General features: G+C 48.2%; 2 protein-coding genes across 2 annotated transcripts in view; one reads left to right on the top strand and one right to left on the bottom strand.

Moving 5' to 3' along the window:
* The window catches only part of LOC118882409 (anthrax toxin receptor-like), a 35096-nt gene extending 31793 nt beyond the window's left edge, over positions 1-3303 (bottom strand). Inside the window, exon 1 of the mRNA XM_036828077.1 lies at positions 3059-3303. Within this exon, the coding sequence (XP_036683972.1) occupies positions 3059-3303 (245 nt within the window). The remainder of the gene's footprint in view (positions 1-3058) is intronic.
* Positions 3304-8672: 5369 nt separating this feature from the next.
* Positions 8673-18217, top strand: ZNF488 (zinc finger protein 488). Its single transcript, XM_036828982.1, has 2 exons — positions 8673-8802; positions 15925-18217. Exon 2 carries the CDS (start codon positions 16066-16068, stop codon positions 17038-17040), a length of 975 nt encoding a protein of 324 aa, XP_036684877.1. The 5' UTR covers positions 8673-8802; positions 15925-16065; the 3' UTR covers positions 17041-18217.
* The last annotated feature ends 5307 nt before the right edge of the window (positions 18218-23524 follow it).

The following is a 23524-nucleotide window of genomic DNA, read 5'->3' as shown; positions in this document are numbered from 1 at the left end:
AACAAAAAAAGTGAAACATACAAAGAAACAGGATCATTGTTCATTCAAAGGAACTAAATAAAATTACAGAAACCATTCCTGAAGAAGCCAAGGCATCAGACTTACTAGACAAACACTTAAAAGCATCTTAAATATGCTCAGAGGTAGGAAAATGAAGACAAAGAAATAGAGGAAATCAGGATAATGATATATGAGGAAAATAAATATCACCAAGAACATAAATTATTAAAAAACCAAGCAGAAATTTTGGAGCAGAAAGTGTAATAATAAATTGAAAAATTCATTAGGGTGGTTCAATAACAAATTTTACTAGGCAGAGCAAGGAATCAGCAAAGTGGAGGATAGGACAATTGCCACTGTTTAGTGTTGGGAGCATAAAGAAAAAAGAATGAGTAAAAGTGGTCAGAGTCTAAGGGACCTGTAGGACACGCTTAAGCAGACCAACAAACATATGGTGTGAATTCTTGAAGCAAATAAGAAAAAGAAGCAGAAACATTATTTGAAGAAATAACATCCAAAAATGTCCAAAATTAGATGAAAGACATGATCGTACAATTCCAAGAATCTCAACTAACTCCAAATGCAATAAAATAAAAAGATCCACATCAAGGTACACTATAATCAAACTGTTGAAAACAAAGACTAAGATTCCAGAGTTCAAATTCTGGATCCGTGTATTCTATACGGAGGCTTCGGTGGGTCATCCCCAGGCCTTGAGCTACCTCCTTGCCTCATCTGTAAAATAGGGATAATAATACTTATTCACATAATGGTGAAGACATGGTGATGAAACTGCTTTCATCCCCTACCGCTATCCCCAATCTAGGGACACACCTGGCTTTCCCCCCATCCACACTCTCTGGAATCCTGTGGCCTCTAATTTCAAAATAGCTCCAGAATCTGTCCACTCATCATTGCCACCCATACCTACTGGTCCACACCACCATCATCTCCTCCCTGGATCCCTGCACCAGGCCCCTCACTGGTCTCCTGGAAGGCTCTATTCTTGCGCCCTTCAACTGTGACCCTTTTAAACATGATCCAATCACACACCTCCTCTGCTCAAAAATCACCAAAGCCTCCCCGACACTGCCCCAGTCTGTCAGCATAGCCTTTCCTGAGCACATCTTTAGGACAGCCCCTACCTCAGCACTTCCCATCCTCCTGTCCTGATTTTCCCCCTGGTGTTTATCCCCATCTAACACAATATTTCCTCTTTGATTTATTTATTTCTTGTCTCCTAATATGAAAGCTCTAAGAGATGAGGACTTTTTCAAGTTTTGTTTGCTGCCTTATCCCCACTGCCCAAAACAGTGACTGGAATATAGCAGTTTTCCAGTAATTACTTCAGTGAGTGGATGAACAAGGGAATGAGAGAATGAATAAGACTGTTCATTAATGGATGAAAGATCCAGAGAACCTTGGGAGTGCCACCAGCAGAGGTGTCTGACCCACACCCCACCTCCCCACAAAGGGCACATGTGGAGAGAGTGAGCCAGGGAGTCAGGGCTGGATCAGGGGCCCCTGCAGTGCCGGGGAGTTCCCAGGGTGTGTGACTCTGCCTTCCCCGGCAGTTTATTTTATGCTCATCCTCCACGACTGCATCTGACACATGCTGGGCAAACCATATAAACTCCCCTTCATCCCCATCACAACCTGGTGAGGTGGGTATGAAGGCCCCATTGTACAGATGGGGACACTGAGGCAGAGAGAGGTGAGGCGACTTGCCCTAGGCCGCATGACTGATGAGTGGAGTCTGCCTGACTGCAAAGCTGGGGCTGCCTCCTCAGTGGTCATTATTCCCCTCTCTGCAAGAGTAGCAGGGGACATCAGGAGGGAATTTGTCCTCAACCTCCAAATATTCTCATCAAGATGGTTTCGAAGACAGCAAGGCTTTCTATAACCAGACTGAGTGAGCACAGTTCCCAGAGAGAACTGTTATTTCTCTGGAACTGAGGAATTTGCTGTGCTTTCAGACAAGCCTAGCCTGGCCCACTATGGCTGTGCTGTAGGCCTACTCTTCTCTGATGGCCTGGGGCTGGGAAATGGGTGTGTAGGTCCCTTTCCTGGACACCCTCAGCTCCTCCTCCCACTTGCAGAATCCAGCAGGATTCAGTCCTGTTACCCCCACCAGCTTCTGTCATACCTCATCCAACCTCTAGGAGCCTGTTCCCCTTTCCAGGAGATTGCATATGCATATACCTTCCCACTTTACTTCCCAGGATTGTTTTGAGGATGACAGATGTGCAGTGATGGACTTTGGAAACCATAAAATATTTCAATGATATTAAGAGTCATGCCACTGTTACTACTAAATAAGTAAACTTTATCCTCAGCCCCACAGAGGAGTTGAAAATGGAACCAAGGCAATCTCTCCAGCCTGAGGATTCACCCCTCCCTCTCCTTCTTTGAGGGCCAGAAGGTAGTTAATGCACAGCACAGGTTTCCCAGGGCCACACTCAGACAGACCAAACTGTTCTGAAAGTGCACACAAATTGTAACGTGGGTCTCCAAGTTATCAAAGAAAGCAGCAAAGCAGTTAGAACCAGCAAAGCAAAGGACTTTCTAAGCAGTGACACTATGAGAATGCCTAACAGATGATACACCAATCTCTCTGGGGCCCAGTAAAAACAGAGGTTATTTGGGTAAAAAAAAAAAAAAAAGAAAGAAAGAAAAGAAAAGAAACCCAAACGCACTGTGAGCTTCTCACAACTGCTGAGAAGGCAGCTCCTAGCAATTGCCTGCCCTCCATCTGTTTAAGGGGCATGCAGGTCACAGATCCAGGCCAAGTTGATATAGAGACTGAGAGCCATTTAGAAACCTTATGGTGACCTTTTTCCTTTCCAGAAGTAAGAGCCCCAGGAAATAAATGCCTGGGGCTTTCTTTCTGTCCAGGAACAAGGAGGCCACAGAGGTCTGTTCCTTGGGTCTGACCAAGATTGTCCTTGCCTCCCCTCTCTCAGAGCCTGGGATCCCCCCGGCCCACTTCTTGCCATCAGTAACCTTGGTGACAGTGGTGCCTTGAGAAGCACGGGGGCCAGATGGGAAGGCCACTCACGCATCCAAGACGACGTAGAGGTCAAAGACACCATCGCAGTCATACAACTTGTTTGCTTTGCTCCTGTGATGACTGGCGCCCCTGTGGAAGCTTCTCCAGTCTGGGCTGAGGTAGCGGTGAATGGTTCTCCAGCCAAGGTCAAGGTGGTGGAAATTTCTCCAGTTCGGGATGCTATGCTGGAAGCTCCCTGCACTCAGCAGTGGAGGGGGCAGCAACAGCAACAGGAAGAGCCCAGGGCTGGGCATCCAGGGCCCGCCACTCTCCATTTACCTGGCTGTACCTACAGTCCCATTGGACCCTGGCCACTCCAGGCCACCTCAGGCCACAGCCTCCACCCCTCCAGCCCTCCAACGATGGGGCACTGTGAGCCTCCCCTTGTACCTGCCCTGAGGGCGGAAGAGGCAAAGATGGCTGGCCTTGGGGGATGGCCCACTACCTGCTCGGCCTGCCCCCACCCCCAAGAAGGCAGAATTCCCTGTGATGTCCCTTATGATGGACAGGAAGGTTGGCATGGTGACTTTGTGACCTGCAGCTCTGCTCAGTGTCCTGCCTGTTGACAATCCCAGGGGGGAGTCAGGGGCTCTTTGGAGGGGCAGTAAGATGAGGCCTCCGTTTGTTCCTCATTCCAAACCCTCTCAGGTGGCCATTAAAATCCTGGAGAAATCCTGCCTTTTTGTCAAGTGAAAGAACGCAGCTGAGGTGGCTTAGATGAGGACATCGCCGTGCGGGAAGAGGTCCAGGAACTGGGAGTGTAGAGTGTTGCAGTGGTCATTCGTGTGACCCAGTGGATGGAAGGATCTAGAAGGGAAAGAAGGTCCTGCAAGGATGTCAAAGTCCCTTGTGAATGAAGGGCATGCCAGTTATCTTCTGCTGTTTAACAAACCACCACAAACTGAGTGACATAGAACAAGAACTTTTATATTATGGCCACAAATTCTGTGACTAGAAATCAGAAAGGGCTGAGAGGGGATGGCCTCTCTCTTCTCCATGGATCAACATTGGGCATTAACAACTTTGAGTCAAAAGTGTTTCAAAAACTCAGGCTGTGAATGTAAAAATTTTTAGAAATACTTTAACCAATTTATTTTGTTTTCTTTTGTATGCACAAAAGAAGAGTGATATATGCTAAAAGTCATTTGTAATAAGTCTAAAATAGATCTTTCAATATGTATAATGAAAATACAAAAATTACAAATGGTAAAATGCATTGTGTTGGTGATTTTTGTAGTTCTTGTTGTTTGAGTGATATTTTAAATAATGGAATATCTTAAATAAATGATATTTGGAATTGATGAAATCTGGTATACTTCTCCCTAGAGCCTATTAGGTTTTCCTTGCTTCACATCCTTCATGACACTTGCTATTGTCATATTTTTATATATTTTTCTATTGATTCAACGTCTGTTTTGGTCTTAATTTGCATTCCCGTCATTACTGATGGGATTGGTCTTCTATTCAACACATTTCAGGTCATTCATTTTCTCTCCTTTGTGAAATGCCTGTTTCTGCCTGTATCCATTCTCCAATTCAGTTGTTTTTCTTTCATATTGATTCCTTAGCATTCCTTGTATATTTAGGATATTAATCTTTAATCAATTGTTGCAAAGATCTTCTTCAGTGTGTGGCTCTTTTTTCACTCTATTTAATGCCTTTTAATAAAACAGAAGTTCTTAATTTTTTTATTGAAGTATAGTTGATTTACAGTGTTGTGTCAGTTTCAGGTGTACAGCAAAGTGATTCAGGAATACATATATTTACATATACGTATTTACATATATGTATTCCTGAATACGTATATATATATATATATATATATGTTCTTGTATTCTATGTATATATATGTATTCTTTTACAAGTTCTTAATTTTAATGACAAATGTTGAATTTGTCACTTTTAAGTGAAACTGTTAAGATTTGCACTGTTCGTATCTTATTTAAGAAATCCTTCCCTGTTAAGCTGAAACAGATTTTATCTTAAAAGTTTTAAAGATTTAAAACTTAAAAGTTTTAAAGTTTTAAAAGATTTAAAGATTTTACCTTAAAAGTTTTAAAGATTTCACACTGACGTCTTGAATCCATCTGGAATTAATTTATAAGTCTGATTCTTGCCAGGGATCTGATTTTATGTTTCCCATATTTAGAGCAAATTGTCCCAGCATCATTTGCTGTCTATTCCATTTTTTCCTTCATTATTTTTATGTCACCTCTGATGTGTTTCAAATTCCATATAGTTGTGGGCCTGGTTCTGTGCTCTTCGTTCCATTGTCTTTATCCGTCTATTGGTTTATATTGAAAGTGTCAAAACCGCACTGTCTAAATTATTGTGTGAACGATTGTATTACTGTTCCTTACTGTCCCTTCCTCTTGCAGAGGAGGATGGCTTCCCTGCCACATTCATGGCAGGCTTGGACTTGACTCCACCAAGGAAACGTTAATAGAAGTAACATGTGCCACTTCTGGACAGAATCTTTAAGAACCCAGGTGTGACTCAGGTGAATCCAACAGCCTGGTAGCTGAGTAACTGTGACGTGCTGCTCCCTCTTGGGAACCTGGGATGGACATGTATATGTGGGACAGTGAGATATATGAGTGGGAAATAAAGTTTGTGCTTTTCAGCTGATTAGATTTGGTGGGTTTTGTTACAGAAGATAACCCAGTAGAACCTGATACACACGGTGTTCAGTTACCTAACCTAACATTTGCAGAGTGCTACAGCAAGCCTTGATAGTACAGGGTAAATCACCCACCTAATTTTTCTTAGGGTAATTGTTGGCCATTTGCTCATTCATGCAAATTTTAGAATCAACTCTTCAAGTCTCCACCAAAACCCTCTTGATATTTGTTTATGATATCAACATATATACAGATACATTTGGAGGGATTTGAATCTGCAATCAGGACTCCTCGTATCAGTGAACATGGCATTATCTTCATTTATTTAGGTCTTTTTCAATGCTTTTCATTTATATCTCCCTATGAAGATCTTCACTTCTTTTGTAAGTGCCTTCTCTAAATACCTTATATTTTTGCTGCTAGTGTAAATGGCATTTTAAAATAGAGTTTTAAACTGTTTATTGGTATTGTGAAGAAATGTATTTATTGGTTGATATATTCACTCAACTTGCTAAGCTCTCTTATTCTAAAAATTTAACTGTAAAATCCATTGGGTCAGTATAAAAAAAAACAAAAAACACTGTCTTGATTACTTCTTCAATGAGTAGAGCTATGATGCAGGCATTCTTGATTTTAAAGAGAACGCCTCTAACACATCACCATTAAGAATGATATTTATTGAAAGCTTTTGGTAAAAATCCTTTATCAGATAAGGGTATTTCACTAATATTCTTGGTGTGCTAGATATCATGAACAAGTCCTGAATTTTATCTAAAATTTTCTGTATATTTTGTGAGAAGTATATATTTTTCTCCAGTAATCTATTAATATGGCTAATTAAATTAATGCATCTGAAACAATATTAACATATTGTAAATAGACCCAAATTGGCCATGATATTTTTTAAACACTGCTGGATTGAATTTAGTATTAGTTTAGGTTTTTTTTTGCCTATGCTCAGGAGAGAGGTTGGCCTGTAATTTCCTATTTTTGTGCTGCTCTTATCTGGATTTGATATTATGTAAGACTAGCCTCCAGAAATGCACTTGGGAGTGTTTTATGTTGTCTTTGGGATGACTTTGAATGTGATCACAATAGTCTGCTTCTTGAATATTTGGAATGATATCTCCTATATCTGGTGTTTTCTTTGTGTAAAGTCTTTAAACTACTGATACAATTTATTTAATATTTACTGAATGCTATGGACTGAATTGTGCCCTTCCTCCCAAATTCATATATTGAGCCCTAATCCTTAATGTAACTGCACTTGGAGGTCAGGCCTTTCAGGAGATGATTAAGGTTAAGTGAGGTCATAAGTGTTGGGCCCTAATCCTATAGGTCTAGTGTCCTCATAAGAAAAGGAAGAGACGCCAGTGCTGTGCTTCACACAGTCACAGTGAAAAGGCAGTGGGGGACACAGAAGGAAGGTGGCCACCTGAAATCCAGGAAGAGAGGTCTCATCAGAAACCAACCCTGCTGACACCTTGATCTTGGACTTCCAGTCATGGTTTCTTGAAACTCTCTCCTTTCATCTGAGTTCAGTTTCCTTCCTTCTGAAATACATTCTTTAGTGGTTCCTTTACCAAGGTTGTGAGGGTGTTCAACTTAGGCTTTGTACCTCCGAAAATATCTCTGTTTTGTGTTCACTCTTGAATAACAGTTCAGTTAGATACAGGATTCCAAGTGGACAGATTATTTTCAAGGTTTGTGCTAGACATTCTACAATTTCACTAAGGCTGAGTGAGCTGCACATTTGGGATTTGATCTCTCATGTCCATATTCATTAATGGGTTCTCTTCACAGAAGAAAATTTTTGTTTTGGGGACCGTTACTCAGAGCTTTAATGTCTGTTCTGAATCTCACTTTGCCCACCTCAGACTCATCATAATTTTGTTCCTTTACAATCTTATCTGTGTAATATATGCTCCCAACCCTTTGGGAAGAGCACAGAGCTTTGTCTCCTTATGTCTCCACACCCTCTCCTCTCAGGGGCATCCAGAACAGTTACTGAGTGACTGAAGGAAGGAAGGAAGGAACGGGGACTCAGGGCTCCCTCTCAGTCCCTCAAGGATTCTCTCCTCCCCTATCTAGCCTGCTCTGCCCCTCTTCTGGGCTCAAACAATGTGACTCTTACACCTGGCTGCCACTGCAACAATTCTGGTTACCTGAGACCCCACTCCTATCTCCTCTCACCCTCACTACAGGGAAATGTCCTAGGTAGTCCAAGACCTGGCATGAATGTAGTCACTTAGACGGCATTCCCTCCTGTCCCCACCCTTTAGGCCCTGACCTGTCCCACCCTCCATGGGTAGTTAAGTTCTCTGACACCTCTGCATTCTGTGAAGTCACAGAACTCACCATTATTTGGCACAATGCTGCCATTTCAGAACTGAGGAGGCTCAGGAAAGGCTGAGGCCGACGATCAGCTCCAGTGAAGTCTGGAAGTTTCTCAGTGCGCCACAAAGATGGAGCTTGCGTGGCCGCTCAGCCTGGAGGCGGAAGGAGAGTCCAACGCGCTGATGGGGTCTCTGGGCAGCACAGAGGATCTGCAGTCGCAGGACACGGAACACCTGCACTGACAACCAGGCTGTTGCCCGGGTCCCCGAGACCCAAGAGGGTAGAAGTCGCGGCGCACAGGGCGAGTGAGCAGCGGCAAGTGCAGCCTCCGCCGTGGCCCGAGGGCCACCTCCAAAGGCGGGTCCGCGCCAGGGCACCCTCCTCGGTCCCGCGCCTGGGAGGCGCGGGGCTAGGCCTGAACCAGCGGGGACGGCGGGCCGGGGTTTGCGGAGCTGGACTCGCGGGAGGGCCGGGCCCAGCCGAGTGGGCGCGGAGCCGGCGTGCACCCCGGCGTCCAGATCTGCTGCGGGCGGTGTCCGGGAGGCGGGTCTCCTAGGCGCCCCTTTCTGCGGGTTCAGCCCACTCACAGGCCCCTCCCCCAAGGCCCGCGGGCCCCTAGGAACGGGGCGGTGCCCGAGGCCCCGCCCCAGAGGCGGGGGCAGCCCGGGAAGGCGGGGTCTGGCCGGCCCCCCAGGGCTCGCTCGCCAAGTTCCGACCCGCGTGTCACTGCCCCGACCTGGAGGCGGCCGGGGCTGCCAGCGCGTCCCCAGCGCCCAGCGCCGCGCGAGAGCCGAGGTGAGACACGCTGTCCTGCCCCCCGGGACGGACCCGCGAGTGGGCGTGGGGGTCGGGAGTCATCTCATTTCTACTGGCTTTTCCCCAGGGCAGGTTCTCAGTCCTGCCCTTGACTGCCCGGTTCTTCTCTTCCCTCTGTCACCAGCTTTCTCCATCGCTCCTTTTCTTTTTTTTTTCTCCCGTGCTACTCCTGTCCCTGCCCTCTGCCTCTGTCTTTTGTCTCCTTGCCTCTTCTGTATTTTTCTCTCATCTGTCTCACTTTTTCCTATCCATCTTTTTATTACTTGCGTCCCCTGTCCTTCCCTTTCTCTCTTTTTTCTTCTTCTCTCCCTCTCTCTCTCCTCCCCGCTTCTTCCCTTTTTCCTTCCCCACATCAAGAATTCCACCTTGGATTTTTGTTTTTTCTGCTAGGTCAACTTTTTTGGGCTGCAGTTCTTTTAATTCATCCATCCACCCATTCACCCACCCTGTGCCGCTCCATTATTCTCAGCCAGGGCTTGTACTGGGCACGAGGGTAATAACGATGCATTTGCCCCAGGTCCTTTCTCCAACAGATTATATCCAAAGATCTGGGCATGTAACCTGTTCAGTGCCTGTTGTGGGAAAAATACATGAAGGATCAAGTTGTAAATCTCTGAGTTTTCAGGGTGAGCTGAAAGAAGTACTTGGCTTTAGAGACAAGGCATTGAATGAATCCTTTTCTTGGCCTTTTGCCTTTAGTTACAGACACAGACAGCACCAGGAAGCTAAATCTTGCAGGATCATTTAGGGAACATGGGGGCCCACACCATCCTTCTGTGGAGGCAGTGCAAGGCTAGGTTGGTGGGGAGAGTGAGGGTGGGACTCAGAGAGCAATTGTGGGAAGACAATAGGGCAGGGCTTTGCATGTGAAACATTTGGGTGAGAGTTGAAATAAGAAATTAACTATAAATTTCTAAAGTATATACTTGTCAATGCTGGTGGTGTGCAAAAATTAGGTTCCATAATTACTGTTAACTGATTCAGACTTTTTATAACAATTATTGTGGTATTGGAAATTAATGTTTTTGTGTACACAGTGAAAATGTTTCATCATCATATCAAAGATTGTCTTAGATACATACTAAGTGAAGAAATATAGAAAAACAAATCTGGTTCATTTGTGAGAAATAAAGTAGAAAGTATTAAATAGCAAAGCAATTTTCTGCTTCTTAAAAATATAATCTTATCAGAGAGACATGATTTCATTATTTGATGATATTCTTATGTCATGTATAGCTGTATGTTCAAACACGCACATACACATACATAATATATATATTAAGTTGGAAAAAGAAAACTTGTTTGGTTTTAAAGCTGCAAATTACTGCCCAAAACTTGAAGCTTTTTGTTCTTATAATTAATTTAACCTGTCCTTTGAGTTTGTTATGATTTTTAGTGATAATTCAGCTTATTTAACTTTTTGGTTGATATGCAAAAGGAAATTTGTCAATAGATAAATCACACAGAATTGAACAAAAATTAAAAATGATGGAAGAGGATTTCAGTGTGTTTATTGAAAGAAATTTTTTTCCACTTTGTATCAAAGAACGTTGGACACATTCATAGGTATAAGCATGGCACTTTGATTTGGGAGACTGTTCTCTGGATTGAAGAGTTACATTGTCTTTCACATCATTTAACCACTGACTTCCCATGTATTAGAATTTGGGGAGGGGAGGGGGAGGGCACGCTTTTCCAATGATTTAGAACCATCATGCCTGCTTTGCTTAGCAGATATCTTTTTCAAAAAATAGGAGATGACAACTTTTTTTTAAAACAGATGATCACATCTTTTTTTTTTTTTTTTGATTCAAGGCTATGTCTTGAGCTGCAGTGCTTTTAGATTTTTTTTTCCTTCTTCAATAGGCTGCATCTCTTCTTTCTAGCTAATGATGCTATTGTAGAGTCTGGCTGAGTAGTCTGTTGTGCAAACCATGGCCTTTTCCTCTGAAGGCTGCCACAGGAATTGGTCCATGTGGCCAAGTTGTGTTAGGGCCACAGCTGACCTCACAGTGGGCCTGGGAGCTGACTACATCCTGAGAATCCTGCATTTGGTTTTCCTTGGACATAGCAGGCATTGCTGCTAGAGGGATGTGGGCATAGATGAACATGGAGCCTTCGAGGGCTGGCTGGGAAGTCCTCTTTCCCACCTCATGGCACCACCAGCCAGCCTCCAGGAAGACCTGGACAACTCCGCAATTTTTCATTTTCTCAGGGTTCTAGGGCTAGGAGGATGTCTAGAAAACATGTGTGTTTTCCTTTTCGGGAAGACGCAGCACCTCACAATCCACATGTAGAAGAGGTAGATGGATGATTATCCTTAGAAATCTTCCAAAAAGGTGTGAGAAGCATCTCCAGAGTCTGGGGAAACCAAAGAATTGGGGGACAGGAGATTTTTTTCTGTTCTCATTTGTTTTAGCTAAGGCAGCGCAGGAAGGCACTGTTGGTGTAGATGGTGTCACTAAATAAGACCTAGTTTCTGAGCTGCAGCTTGGGACAGCTGGAGGCTGACCAGCTGACTTGGGGTGGTAAGTATCTGCAGACATCTCAGTAACATGCTGTCGTTCAGTTGTTTGCAAAGGGTTCTTCTGTAAATGGAGGGGGAAGGAGGAAACTGCCCAGGCCATTTGGCCACTTGTTAAACACTCCTGTGCGCTGGTCCCTGGAGGGGCATGAATGGAGGGTAGGCAACCCTGAGGCTGTCTCTAACCTTCAGAACTAGTGCGATAATAAATTGATGCTACCTAACGTTTATTGAGCCAGGCTCTTTAGCACTCTAGACACGTTAATCCATTTAATCTTCACAACCACCTGATGAAGTGGGCACCAAGGTGATCCATGATGAGAAAACAGAGGCAGGGAGAAGATCAGCACCTTGCCCAAGGTCATGTGATTGGTAAGAGCAGAGCTATATTTGATCCAGGCATTCTGACCCTAGAACCCACACACTTAAGCTCTATGTGGATGTGAAGCTGAAAGGTTCCTGGGACGGCCTGGTTAGAACATGAACAAAAAGGTAGAATGTGGCCAGTGCTTCACAGATGAAGGAATGATTCCTATTATCTAGGAATAGATAATAAACAGAGAAACAAGTGCTTTTATGCTATGGGGTGGGTGAGGTGTCATTTCTCAGAGAACTTCATGTTTTGGTCAGCAGAGTCATGGTTGGTGGCCCAGGAGGACTGAACCCCGAGGAAGAAGTATCCCCATTGATAGGGAATATTGGACATGGTCAGACACCCTGTTGGCTTGGGGAGCTCAGTTTTAGAAGGTTGCCAAGATCATCTAAAGGCTGGGAAAAGGTTCAGAGCCTGGAATTGAAATCAGGTTCTTTCAATAGGAAGACCATGGGTGGTACTGAAGGATGTCTGTGTGACTCAGAGGGTTGTCTTGCTGAGCTCAGACTGAAAGAACCAAGGAAGACAAGAAGAGTCCCTTCTCAGGACACACACAATAGAGCGACAAGGATGAGTAAATAGTGTCAGGGGGTGAGAGCCCAGAATGAACTGAGGCTATTGAAGGGAGTGGAGGACAGCAAAGGTCTTTTAATACTGGATGGGAGCAAAAGAACAAGGGCTGCATAGATCCACTTGCTACCAGAACTGCTGGTGTCTGTGGAGGGAGAAAGAGGAGGGAGCAGCTCTGCTTTGCCCAGCGATTGTCTGGACAGAGAACCAGCCTCCAGTTGCAAAGGGCGTTGGTAGGTCCATGTAGGAAAGGGGGACAGAGGCAGCCCTGAGCAGCTGTGCATGTGGTCTCCTGACCCAGAACTCACTGTCCAGGGCCAGGAGTGACCCAGAGATGACCTCACACATCTGCAGAGGTCACTTGAGAGGAGTTGAGGACCATGGCAGAGGTGCATGTAGCCTGGAGCTGGATGAGGCTCAAAGTCTGATGTTGACCCTGGGAAAGAGCCTGCAATCTCTCGACAAGAGGAGGCGAGCATTAGGAGCTGGCAGGGCTCCCCAGGAACAAGCCACGGCAGACTCACATCATTTTCCATTTGAAAGACTTCCATCTGGTGATGGTCGCAGATGGAGTGGACTGAGGTTAGATGGGGCCCCAGATGGAGTTTGGTAGGACATTCTTTGCATTGCCTGAGTGATCTTACCCAGCAGTGCTGGTGCATGTGAGAGTGGTGACCCTCAGGGAGGGTGGGCAGCATGCTAAGGTCCCCTGTCAGTTCAGTACCTTGGTCTCCTCCTTTTCTTCCCCCTCCTCCTTGTTCTCATTATCATTATTAAGATTTGGATGATAGCATTGACAGAAGCGATTTTGGGTGGATTCAGCAGTTGGCCAGATCTGCAATAAGCTGGAGCAGCACAGAGTTTAGCAATATGGCACTTGCAGGTTGGAGATGAACACATTTGGGTTGAGACCTGCAAATTACCTCACGTGGTTATTGTGAAAACTCCATGAAATAAGGTGTGTTAAGCTCTTGGCATCTCTGGCATGTAGACACCTACATAGTCAATAAATGGTGACTTGCATACTTATATCATGAAGCATCCTGTTAGCAAACATTCCATCCTGAAGTAAGACCACATGTTCCAAATTTTACCGCTGAGAAGGTTGTCCCATCTGTGGCTCAGGGCACTCTGGACAGTTCTGTCAATGGGGTCTACATGGCTGTGGTTGGACAAGGTTGCCTAAGCTGTGAGGGTAGTGCAGCAGGGCTGTGTGCAGAGGGATGCAGGGGTGCAGCTGGACCAGGGTCAGCAGGGCAGCCTCCTGCCCAGGCGTGGGATACATCAGGTGGTTCTAAACTGTCATCTGGAGAACAGTGAGAGACAGAGAGCGAGAGAGCGAGAGAAAGGGGGAGTTTGTGTGACGGTGTATGTGCATTTGAGTGTGTGATAGTATGTGTATGTGTTTGAGTGTATGTGAATGTATGTGACTGTATGTATGTGAGTGTATGTGTATATGAGTGTGTGTATATGAGATTGTGAGTGTGTATGTGTTGTGAAAATGTGTGTGTATGTGAGGGTATGAGTGTCCCTGGGTGTGTGTGTGTCTTTGTGAGCTCACGGAAGCTCAGCATCAGGGCTTCAAGCAGACCAGTTATTCTTTGACAAAGGGGGAGAAGTGGCTTCATCCCAGTTGGAGTCATACACTGGTAGATCTGGAAAGGACTGTGGAGATAATTAAGCCCAATCCTAGGTGATGGGAATTCGAGGCTGAGAGAGGTGGGAAGGACATCTCAGGGTCAGCTGGTGGAGTGATGTGACTGCCTCTTCCTCTTCAAGGAACATTGGTGGGCACTAATCTCTGATGTCAGTGGCATCCCCTTTGAGGACTCAGTTTGGAAATGATGTTAGGAGAGGCTCAGCTCTCCCTGGTGGCTGGTCTTGTAAGTCCTTTCAGGTTGACAAAGCTCGAGACCAGGCTCACACAGGAATGGGCTGAAAGGTAGGGCTGGCATGTGTTTCCTCAGGAGCTGTTTAAAGCTCAGAGGTTAGACAAAGAATTTGACTTTTTGATGGGGTAAAAGCTTGGGAGAAGTCGGAGAGAAGGCAGGAAAAGGAGACCTAAACCCTCAACATGCCCTCATTTGGTGTTTGGGTCACATGGTTGACTTGGTGTTCACCTCTGGGGGCTCTGGGTGGGCGGCATGTCCAGTGCAACCAAAGCAGGCTTGGGGACACACACTTGGGTTTCAATCCCAGCTGCGCCTCATCCTTGCAGGCGACATGGGGCAGGATGCTTAGTATTGCAGGACTTGGGTCCTCCTCATCTGTGAAAGAGGGTGATGACCCTCCAGGTGTGTTGAGGTGACATATGCAAAATATGTGTCACAGACTCCTGTTGCCAAGATAGTGAGAAGGAGGGCAGGCACCTGTGCTTCCTTTTACAGGTGGGGCAGGAGGCAGGGCAAGAGGAAGGAGCTAAGTTGAACTCAAGTGATGTTCCTGTGAGGAAGGAGCGGAGCTGTCCCCTCCTCACGGTCCTCCTGGGCTCAGGAGACATATTTGTTAATGATGAAAAGTCAGAACACTCAGCTGAAGGTGGTCCAGCAAACCTCTCACAAGCTGAGGGGGTGCTTGAAGATGGGTTTGCAAGCCTCAAGAACTTGCTGGTGGAGCAGGTCAGGGAAGGGCAGGGGTGAATGTCTCCCTAGCAGGGCTGATGTCTCCCTTTCCTCCTGGGTGCCACCCTCACTTATGGCCATTGTGTGTCTCCCCTGCAGCCATGAGCACCTCGAGGGCAAAGCCGAGGCTGGTTCCCCAGGTGATGCCCAGCAGGTTGGCACAGCTGGCACATTTGACAGTTGATGGGTGAGCCGAGGAGAAGCAAGTGGATGAATGTGTGAAGAACAGTTGTGATCACTTCAGGAGAGTGGAGAGGGAGACCCACACTTGGTGCAGGGGCAGGGCCTGGTGGAGAGATGGCTGCCCCCAGGTGTGGGAGCAGGGACCAGGAACAGCTCCAGACCCAACCCGCCATGTCTGGATGTTACTGTCCAGCTTTTACCCTCTGGTCAACTGTGCTGCAGCAGCTCCCGTCTCCAAGTGCTTGTAGTGTCTTGGCATTTCTGATGATTTGGGAGAAAAATTAGCATACTGAGCAGCAAGGAACAAAAAGTGCTTTAAATCAGGGTGCAAACATATTAGAGCTGTCAACCAAGTCAGACTGACTGGTAGAAGCCTTGTGTCGCTGTCAGAAGATAGCAGCTGCTGTCTGGAGGTTGACAGATGGGGGCAGTACTGAGCCTGGCCTCTGGGTGGGAGCATTGTGCGCTGTGGTCCTTCCCCCCATGGAGTCCTGGAGGTGAAAGCATTGTGCTCTGAGTCAGGGTGAATCGCTGCATTTGTAGTAGTCAGGGTTCTTTGGATGCAAAGGACAAAAACTGTCTCTTGCCAAGTTAGCCAAGATTAATTAGAAGGGCTGCTTGTCTAACATCACACAGCTGAGGACTGGCAGAGCCTGGGCTCACATGGACACTTGTCTGCCCCAAGTTCATGCTCCTCTCAGCACTTGCCCTGAGACACCGAGGTCCCAGGTGAGAGAAGGCTTTCTGTAAGTTCCTACAACCTGCGTGCTCCTGTACGTCCCTGAGTGGAGAGCGCACTTCTCACTGCCTTCTGCTTCCTCTCTCTGCAGAGCCCTGTGGTCCGAGTGTGCCGACCCAAGCACCAGGGGAGCCCTTCCGTCTCACAGCCCCTCCCCGGGCCCAGAAACCTCGGAGACTGACAGCTGTTGGAGCATCCACCTTGCTCAGCTGGCCCAGGCCCTGCGGTCCCCATGGCTGCTGGGAAGGGAGCTCTGCGGAGCCCTTCAGCTGAAAACAGATGGCGGCTTAGTGAACCCGAGCAGGACTGGGGCCGCAAGCCAGTGCTGCTGGAGAAAACAAACTGCCTGGGCTCTGAGGCTGCCCCGGGCAGCGGTGGCCGGGATGAGGCCTGTGCCGAGATGGCGCTGTCAGCAGCCCCGGGCAAGCTCAGGCTGGGAAAGCTGATGCCCCGGAAGGCTTGCTGGGAACAGAGGCAGAGCGCCTTCATGGAGGTGCCTCGGCTCAAGAAGAGGCTTGGGGGCAGGCAGGCCCAGGAGAGGGTGCACAGTGGCTCTGCAGGCCAGCCTGGCCCCCAGCAGCTGGCCCTGGACATCCCCAGGGACCCAGCTAGCATCACCTGCTTCTCAGTGTGGCCCGGTGGAGCCCGCGGGGAGCAGAGAAGTGCCTTCAGCAAGCCCACCAGGAGTCCAGCAGGGAGACCGGGGCCAGCCTCCGTCTTCCAGGCAGGCGGACCTGTAGACGCCCTGGGGGAGTTGCTGGGACTCATCAACACAGTAGATGTCACTTGCTGGGGTCGACTTTCCAAGTCCAAGCTTTTGGTGGGTGATTTCTGGAACCTGCAAATGGTGCCACCAAATGCTCCTCTCTGCGGCACTTTCCTGGGTGACCCCATGCTGTGGCTCAAGCATGCCACGGCCCAGATACCCACACCTCCGTCGTGCTCCTCCACTGCCTCTTGGGCCCTGCTGCCCCCCACGCTCACCTCCCTGGGCCTGTCCACCCAGAACTGGTGCGCCAAATGCAACCTCTCCTTCCGCCTGACCTCCGACCTGGTCTTCCACATGCGGTCCCACCACAAAAAGGAGCACGTGGGGCCCGACCTGCATTCTAAGAGGCTGAGAGAAGAGGCCCTCACATGCCCCGTTTGCCACGAGTACTTCCGCGAGCGCCACCATCTCTCCCGGCACATGACTTCTCACAGTTAACAGGTGGTTTGGAACAAGGGCGTCCAGCACTCAGTCGTGAGACTGAGATGGCTCACGGGGCCTTCCTCCGAAAAGACTGGTCACAGTTGTCCGCAGGGCTGTCTCCTTGGGCATTTGAGGATGAACAGCTCAGTCATAATTGGAAAAAGTCAACCCGCCCCCAGGATGTGCTTTAAAGGAAGTAAAGTCGTGAAATGATGCGCTTTGCTAATGGCAGGGTGTGGTGACGAATAGGCATCAAGTGTTTCTGACATTTTCAAGAGTGAGGGCTCTGCTCCCGTCACTGTAACTCTTGCTCCATGTGGAAGCAAGTCTGGCACCCAGCGTGGGCTTTGGAGGCAGACAGACCTGGCTTGGGATCTTGGCCCTTTCACATACTGGCCCTGAGCCTGGGCAAATTGCTCTAACTATCTGAGTCCCGGCGTTCTTCTCTGCAAAATGGAGATGGTGACACCTGTGTCTGAGGGATGTTGTCAGGATTGTATGGGAAGACGTGTGGGAAATGGCCAGCATGTGCCCGGCAGTGTCATCACAGAGTAAACAGTACTATTAGCATGATCCAGATTAGTCAACTATCGTTAAGTGACAAAATTTCAGTGGCAAACAATGCAGAGCCCCTGTTTCTCAGTCATGGGCCTGTGGGTTGGCTGGGGTTGAGCTGGGCTTGGCTGAGCTTGGCTCCAAGGTTGCTTTTTCTCTCAGGACTGTTGGGCTACCCAGTCGTGCTTCTCTCATGGTTACGCCAAGAGCACAGTAGGACAAGTCCAAATACCCAAGCACAACTCAAGCCTCTGCTTGGCTTGCTTCCACTAATGTCCCCTTGGCCAATACAAGTAGATGGCCAAGCCCAAAGTTAAGGGGTGAGGTGTGCATATGGCCAACGGGGAAGTCATGAGTGAGTGTATAATCCTACAGGGGCCGGCGGAATTGGGACCAATAATTCAACCAACACCTGGTCGCTGGTTCTTCACATTCTGAATACGTGAAAATGGGAAAATGAAACAACGCATACATGCACACATACACGCACACACACCCCTTAACTCTCAGGAGGTGAGCATGCACAAAACCTTAAGCCTTGAGACATTGTGAAGACTGGGAGAGTTCTGGGTTCCGTTTATTATCTGATGCATGTTGAGTTTCAGTACCTACGCTGTTTATCTACATTTGTCCTTATTCCTAACAATGCAAACCTCAGGTCATAAACTCTGCTGTAACACAAGCCAGTCTGTGTGAAAGCCCTTTGTTGGAATTTCTTTCAAGTCACTGCAGTTCTTTTGAGTGGTTTCCACCTCACTTTCAAGATTTGTTCATTTGACCTGCAGTTTCCAACCCCTCCACTGGGGCCTCGGTCACAGAGCTCAGGCTTGCGGGCGGGAAGGAGCTGGTGGGGGTCTCAGCCAGCAGCGAGCCAGCCATCCAAACACCCGCAGACTCCGCCTCCCCTCTCCGTCTCCACGGCAGGCTCCCACCTTGCCCGAGGCAGCTGCATGTCCCCCCTGGCCCAGCCCACACCTGCCCCTCTCTCTCCCACTCCCCCCACCTCCCACCCATTCTCCACAGCCAGCGGTATATTCGTTCATTTCTTGGCCTCCCTGGGCACCCGTGCTGTGCCAGATTGTGTGCCAGGCCCTGCTGGGGGCACCGTGAGTTCGACCCACTGTGTGAGTCGAACATAGTCCTTGTTCAGGGTGTGAGATGATTAGGGTGCAGTGCGACAGATGCAGAACAGAGGCCTGTGCCGGGGGGCTGGGTACGTCGGGGGGCATGCCCAAGTCAGACCTGTGGGTAGGGGAGGAGGGTACCGCTGGAGGCCTCCTGAGGGGTGGGGATGTGAGCTGAGCCTCAGAGTCCAGCAGGAGCTGGTGATTCAGACAGGGAGGGCAGTGCTGGGGGGAAGGTGGTCCTGAGCTGTAGTGTCTGAGGCTGCTCCAAGGCCCAGGTGGGGCAGACTTAGTGGGGAGGTGGGCCTCTGAGATGGAGACATAGGAAGGCATCGAAGGAAAGGAGTTCGGACCAGGGCCCTGGAGGGCCGGCTCCAAGAAACCCTTCCAGGGGGCCTCTGGCTGCAGCAGGAAAAGTGGGCTGGAGGAGAGGAGATGGACCCCCTGAGCCTTTTCCTCTGCATCTGGAAGGAAGCAGCAGTGCTCCCCAGAGGCACCAAGGAAGGACCCCCATTTCTACAGGGAGGCTTGGAGGCCCCACCCTCCCTGAAGGAGGTGAGGAGCCCTGACGGCCGGGTCCCTTTGGGAGCTGCGTGGGGCTACAATTTGCCCACCGGGAGGCTGTGCCCAGAAGGGGGCTGAAGCTTTGGGGAGCCTCCCTCTCCTGCCGTCCCCAGGAGAGGGCACCTCATGGGGTTGGGATCTGAGACTCCACACCGTGCACTGATGTACGTTATGCCATTTAATCCACATGACATGCCCAGGAGGTAGATACTTTTTAAAATTAATTAATTAATTAATTTAAAATTTTTGGCTGTGTTGGGTCTTCATTGCTGTGCGTGGGCTTTTTCTAGTTGCGGTGAGTGGGGGCTACCCTTTGTTGCGGTGCGCGGGCTTCTCATTGTGGTGGCTTCTCTTGTTGCGGAGCACGGGCTCTAGGTGCACATGGGCTTCAGTAGTTGTGGCACGTGGGCTCAGTAGTTGCAGCACGTGGGCTCTAGAGCGCAGGCTCAGTAGTTGTGGCACACGGGCTTAGTTGCTTCGCGGCATGTGGGATCTTCCCAGGCCAGGGCTTGAACCCCTGTCCCCTGCATTGGCAGGCGGACTCCCAACCACTGCGCCACCAGAGAAGTCCCACAGGAGGTAGATACTTAATTCCCATTTTACTACGGAAGAAACTGAACTGCAAGAGGTCAGCTGACTTTCCTAAGACCATGGGTTCTGGAGAAGCAGTACAAGAATAAGATCCCAGGATTGCCCACTTGTGCTCACATCCTTCCCAGCCTGCCATGCGTCTGCTCAGCCCAGCCAGGTTGTGTGGCATTGTGGATGATGAAAAAACTGGGACTTAAGACAGGCATTGACTCCCTGTCTACAGTTTCAACTTGCACCCTTCCTCCCCTCCCCAACATTTTCTATTGCCCTTCTCTTGAGCACTTTTCACTGTTTTGCTTACTCTTTTTACTGATTTGTCTTGTTTCTTGAATTTCCCATCACTAGAATGTAAGTTCCATAAGGGATTTTTGCTGTTTTGTTCACTGCTGTATCCCCAGCAGCTAGAACAATGTAGGCAAATAGCAGGCATTCAACAGACCTTTGTGAGAAGAATGAACGAGATGCCTGGTTCTGGCCTCATTCCTGACAAACCAGCTTCACACAAGGGTTTCGACATCTGTTAAAATGGATGCACAGCTGTTCTCCTCTGACTTGTTGGATTGCTCTATAATTTCTTTGAAATCAGTTTGACAGGCATAAGTGCACTATACTAAAACAATAGAAATTTAGAATTGAAAGGGATTCTACCTTTCTAGCCCATCCCCTGACTTTATAGCAGTGAGCATTGAGGTCCACGGTGAGCTGACGGGCAAAGCGATGCAGGGCAAGAGGTGGTGAGGTCAAGGCTAGGACCCCTGAGATGTCTACACTGGTGTGTCTTCCCTGGCCCACCCACACTCATCTGGGAACCTCGGCTGCAAACAGAATGATTACTAATAGTGACCGCGTCATTCATAAGCAAGAGAGACATTTTGGAAAAAAAATTAAAGTTAATTAATTTTATGAAGAAGCACAAGAAAACATCTCCCAAGTCAACTTTTTAAGGTGGAGTTCATTTTGGTAAAAATTGATGTAGATGCAAGTTGCTTTGTAGCCATTCAAATTGACAGACGCCAAGATGACTCATGGAGGTGATGACTTACAGTTTATTAATGTGGCGGTTCATACTTGTCACCAGGCTGCCTTCCGAAAGTCCCCATGGCAGTTGAAGCCTGTCTCGTCCCTTTTCTCTCCTACCCTCCTGTATCGACTGGAGATCAGTCACTTTTAATCATGACTTTGCCCATGCTCTCTCTGCCACCTTCCATCCCAGTTAAGAGTTGGCAGATGATGTTGCCACAGAACATCACATCAGCAGGTATGAATTTTACTCGACAATTCTGGCGTAAGGATCACCACATTCCTTAAATTCTCTATATCTAATTTAATCTGTTCTCTACCGTAATCCTATTCTGGTAGGACAGGCAGTCTGTCTTTTTAAAATCCCCCCCCCCACCCCCATCTCTCCAGTTTACAGAACATTCCCCAGCAACTCCCACCTAAGAATACCCTCTCTTGGCATCAAGCAGTGTCCCCATGCTGTGTTGGTGTCTTTGCCTCTATCCTCCAACGTGCTCTGGATCTTCTCCCAGGATCTCAGCCCTGGTGGTTTTCTGGCAATACCATCATTAGGCAGGTAACACAGGAGCCACTGAGCCAATAAACAGAAAGTCTTGGCTTGCTTTTTGGACAATGGAAGAGAAAATACCTATAGTGGCTGGAAAAATAGCAAATTATATCTCAGTATGTGACCTCCCAAACAGCAGCCATTCCATTAAGATTTCTAAAAGTCCCCCAAATGTGCTAATGAGGCTAAAATGAGACATTCTGAATTCAGATCCATTTTAGTTCTCAATTTTAACCAAGATTTGCTTTTCTTTCTGCTTTTATCTGGAAGAGACGTAAAACCTTAACAAGGCCAGAGTCCTAGGTCCATATCTACTTCTGGCCAATTCCTGAATCTTAGACCACAGATTCTACTCAAAAGACTGTATAATTATGTTGATGAAAGTATGTGTAGCCCACTGGGCTTGGGGGGTGTGGAGGGAAGAGGAGGTGAGGGTCGTCCTGACACCGGGAGCTCATGTGTCCTAGGTGAAGGGTCCTTAGTGCCAGGCCAAGTGCAGCTCTCAAGAGAGGCCAGAAATCAGGACCGTATGTGGAACTGTCTCTAAAAAACTGATGGCCAAAATGGCATGGACTTAAGGAAGCACGTTAGTGGTGGTGGCGTGGGGAGGGGCAGGAACCACCAGCTGGAGACCCCTAACTCTGTTATGCTCCCAGCCTTTGAACCAGCTGGGTGGTGGGCCTGGCCCTGCTAACCTCACAGTACTGCCCTGTTCCTCTAGGCACAGGGAGAGACCCTATAGAGGGGTGAAAGTCAGCGGGCGTTGTCCTAAGGTAAACCTCCCAGCCTTTCTTTCCTTGGGAGGTGCTGCCGCCCCCTGGTGGCAGCATGCCTCCCCTGCAGGCCACTTCTCTTTAGAGAAGGGGTTTTACATGCCCTGCCTATATGTATAATTTTGTTTATGTTTTTGTAGTAGAAGTCATGTGTGAGGTCCAAACATCATATAGTAAGATATGAAATCCATAGAATAAAACTTTTATTTTAAAAACAAATTATTCTCCAATGTGTTTTGATTTGTGCCGCGTCCTAGAAAAGAAGAATTTTGGGAAAGCGATTTTGAATGGGCGTTGGGGAGACAGTGCCTTCTGGAAGGAGGGTAGCCGTTCTTGTTCTTTAAATGTAACTTTTTCTTCCCCAGTCATCTTATGTTTTCCTGGAGCAGGAGACAGGAAGCCAGTAGCCTCTGATACCCTTGCTATTCTAAGCTGCTTGGATTAGGAGGCTATTTTCACTGCCAGCCACCCTGATCTGCAAGGTAGCAAGGAGGTCCTTAGGCAGCTAATCCTATAGAAGCCAGGAAGTGTGAGTTGAGCGCTCTCCACTGGGGACCTTGGAGGCAGGTTTCTTTGCCCACAGCTGTGATTCGGGCTGTATCCTTTTTCTTTCCAAGTTGTATCCTTTCATTGCATTAAAGCTGTGTGGGTGGCGATGACCCTCACTGACACACAAACGGGGCCGTCTGCTTCGTGTTGGGCTGTTTGGCAGAGGCAAGCACACAGGAAGCAGGAGGCTGAGTGAGATGGGAGAAGAGCTGGGGTCCTACCCTCTGGTGCTCCAGCATGGCCTGAGAGCTGGGTCAAGTCTCCAGCAAGGATCCTGATGGTGAAAGTCCAGCCTGTCTGTGGCTGGGGATACCTTGGGAAAGGGGGTGGCGGCCTGGTCCAGCCCCTCTCACAGCACATCAGTGGGGTCCTCAAGCAGGGGGACATGGGAGAAAGTTGCATGGCAGAGCAGTGGCCCTGGCTACAGGCCGGAACACAGAAATGGGGCAGGAGGCTGTGGTGGGGATTTAGGAACCGAGTCAGGACCTCAAGACAAGGCAGAGGGGATGGACGGTGCAGTTCATTGTAAGAAAGCAAAGTCTGTGGCTGGTTGAAGCGGAAAAGGATATCTTGAGAGGAGCCAGGGCTGCGCCCAGTGTTGGGTGGGCAAGCAGGGGGCCCAGGCTGAATAGTAGGCAGAAGCAAGGAGCTACTCAGCACGACCTCAGCTGTGGTCAGGCAGGGGAACCACCTCTGGAAGGTGATGCTTCTGCCCCTGATAAGTGGGGGCATGGCCATGCTGCCCTGCACACTGGACATCTGGCCATTGCTGCTAC

This window comes from Balaenoptera musculus, chromosome 16 (genome assembly GCF_009873245.2).
Source record: "Balaenoptera musculus isolate JJ_BM4_2016_0621 chromosome 16, mBalMus1.pri.v3, whole genome shotgun sequence".
Lineage (NCBI taxonomy): Eukaryota > Metazoa > Chordata > Mammalia > Artiodactyla > Balaenopteridae > Balaenoptera > Balaenoptera musculus.
The sequence above is the reverse complement of the archived record's forward strand: the minus strand, read 5'-3'. Positions and strand labels throughout refer to the sequence as shown.

Coding starts and splice junctions, on each gene's coding strand:
- ZNF488 (XM_036828982.1), top strand. CDS start 16,066: ATGGCTGCTGGGAAGGGAGCTCTGCGGAGCCCTTCAGCTGAAAACAGA.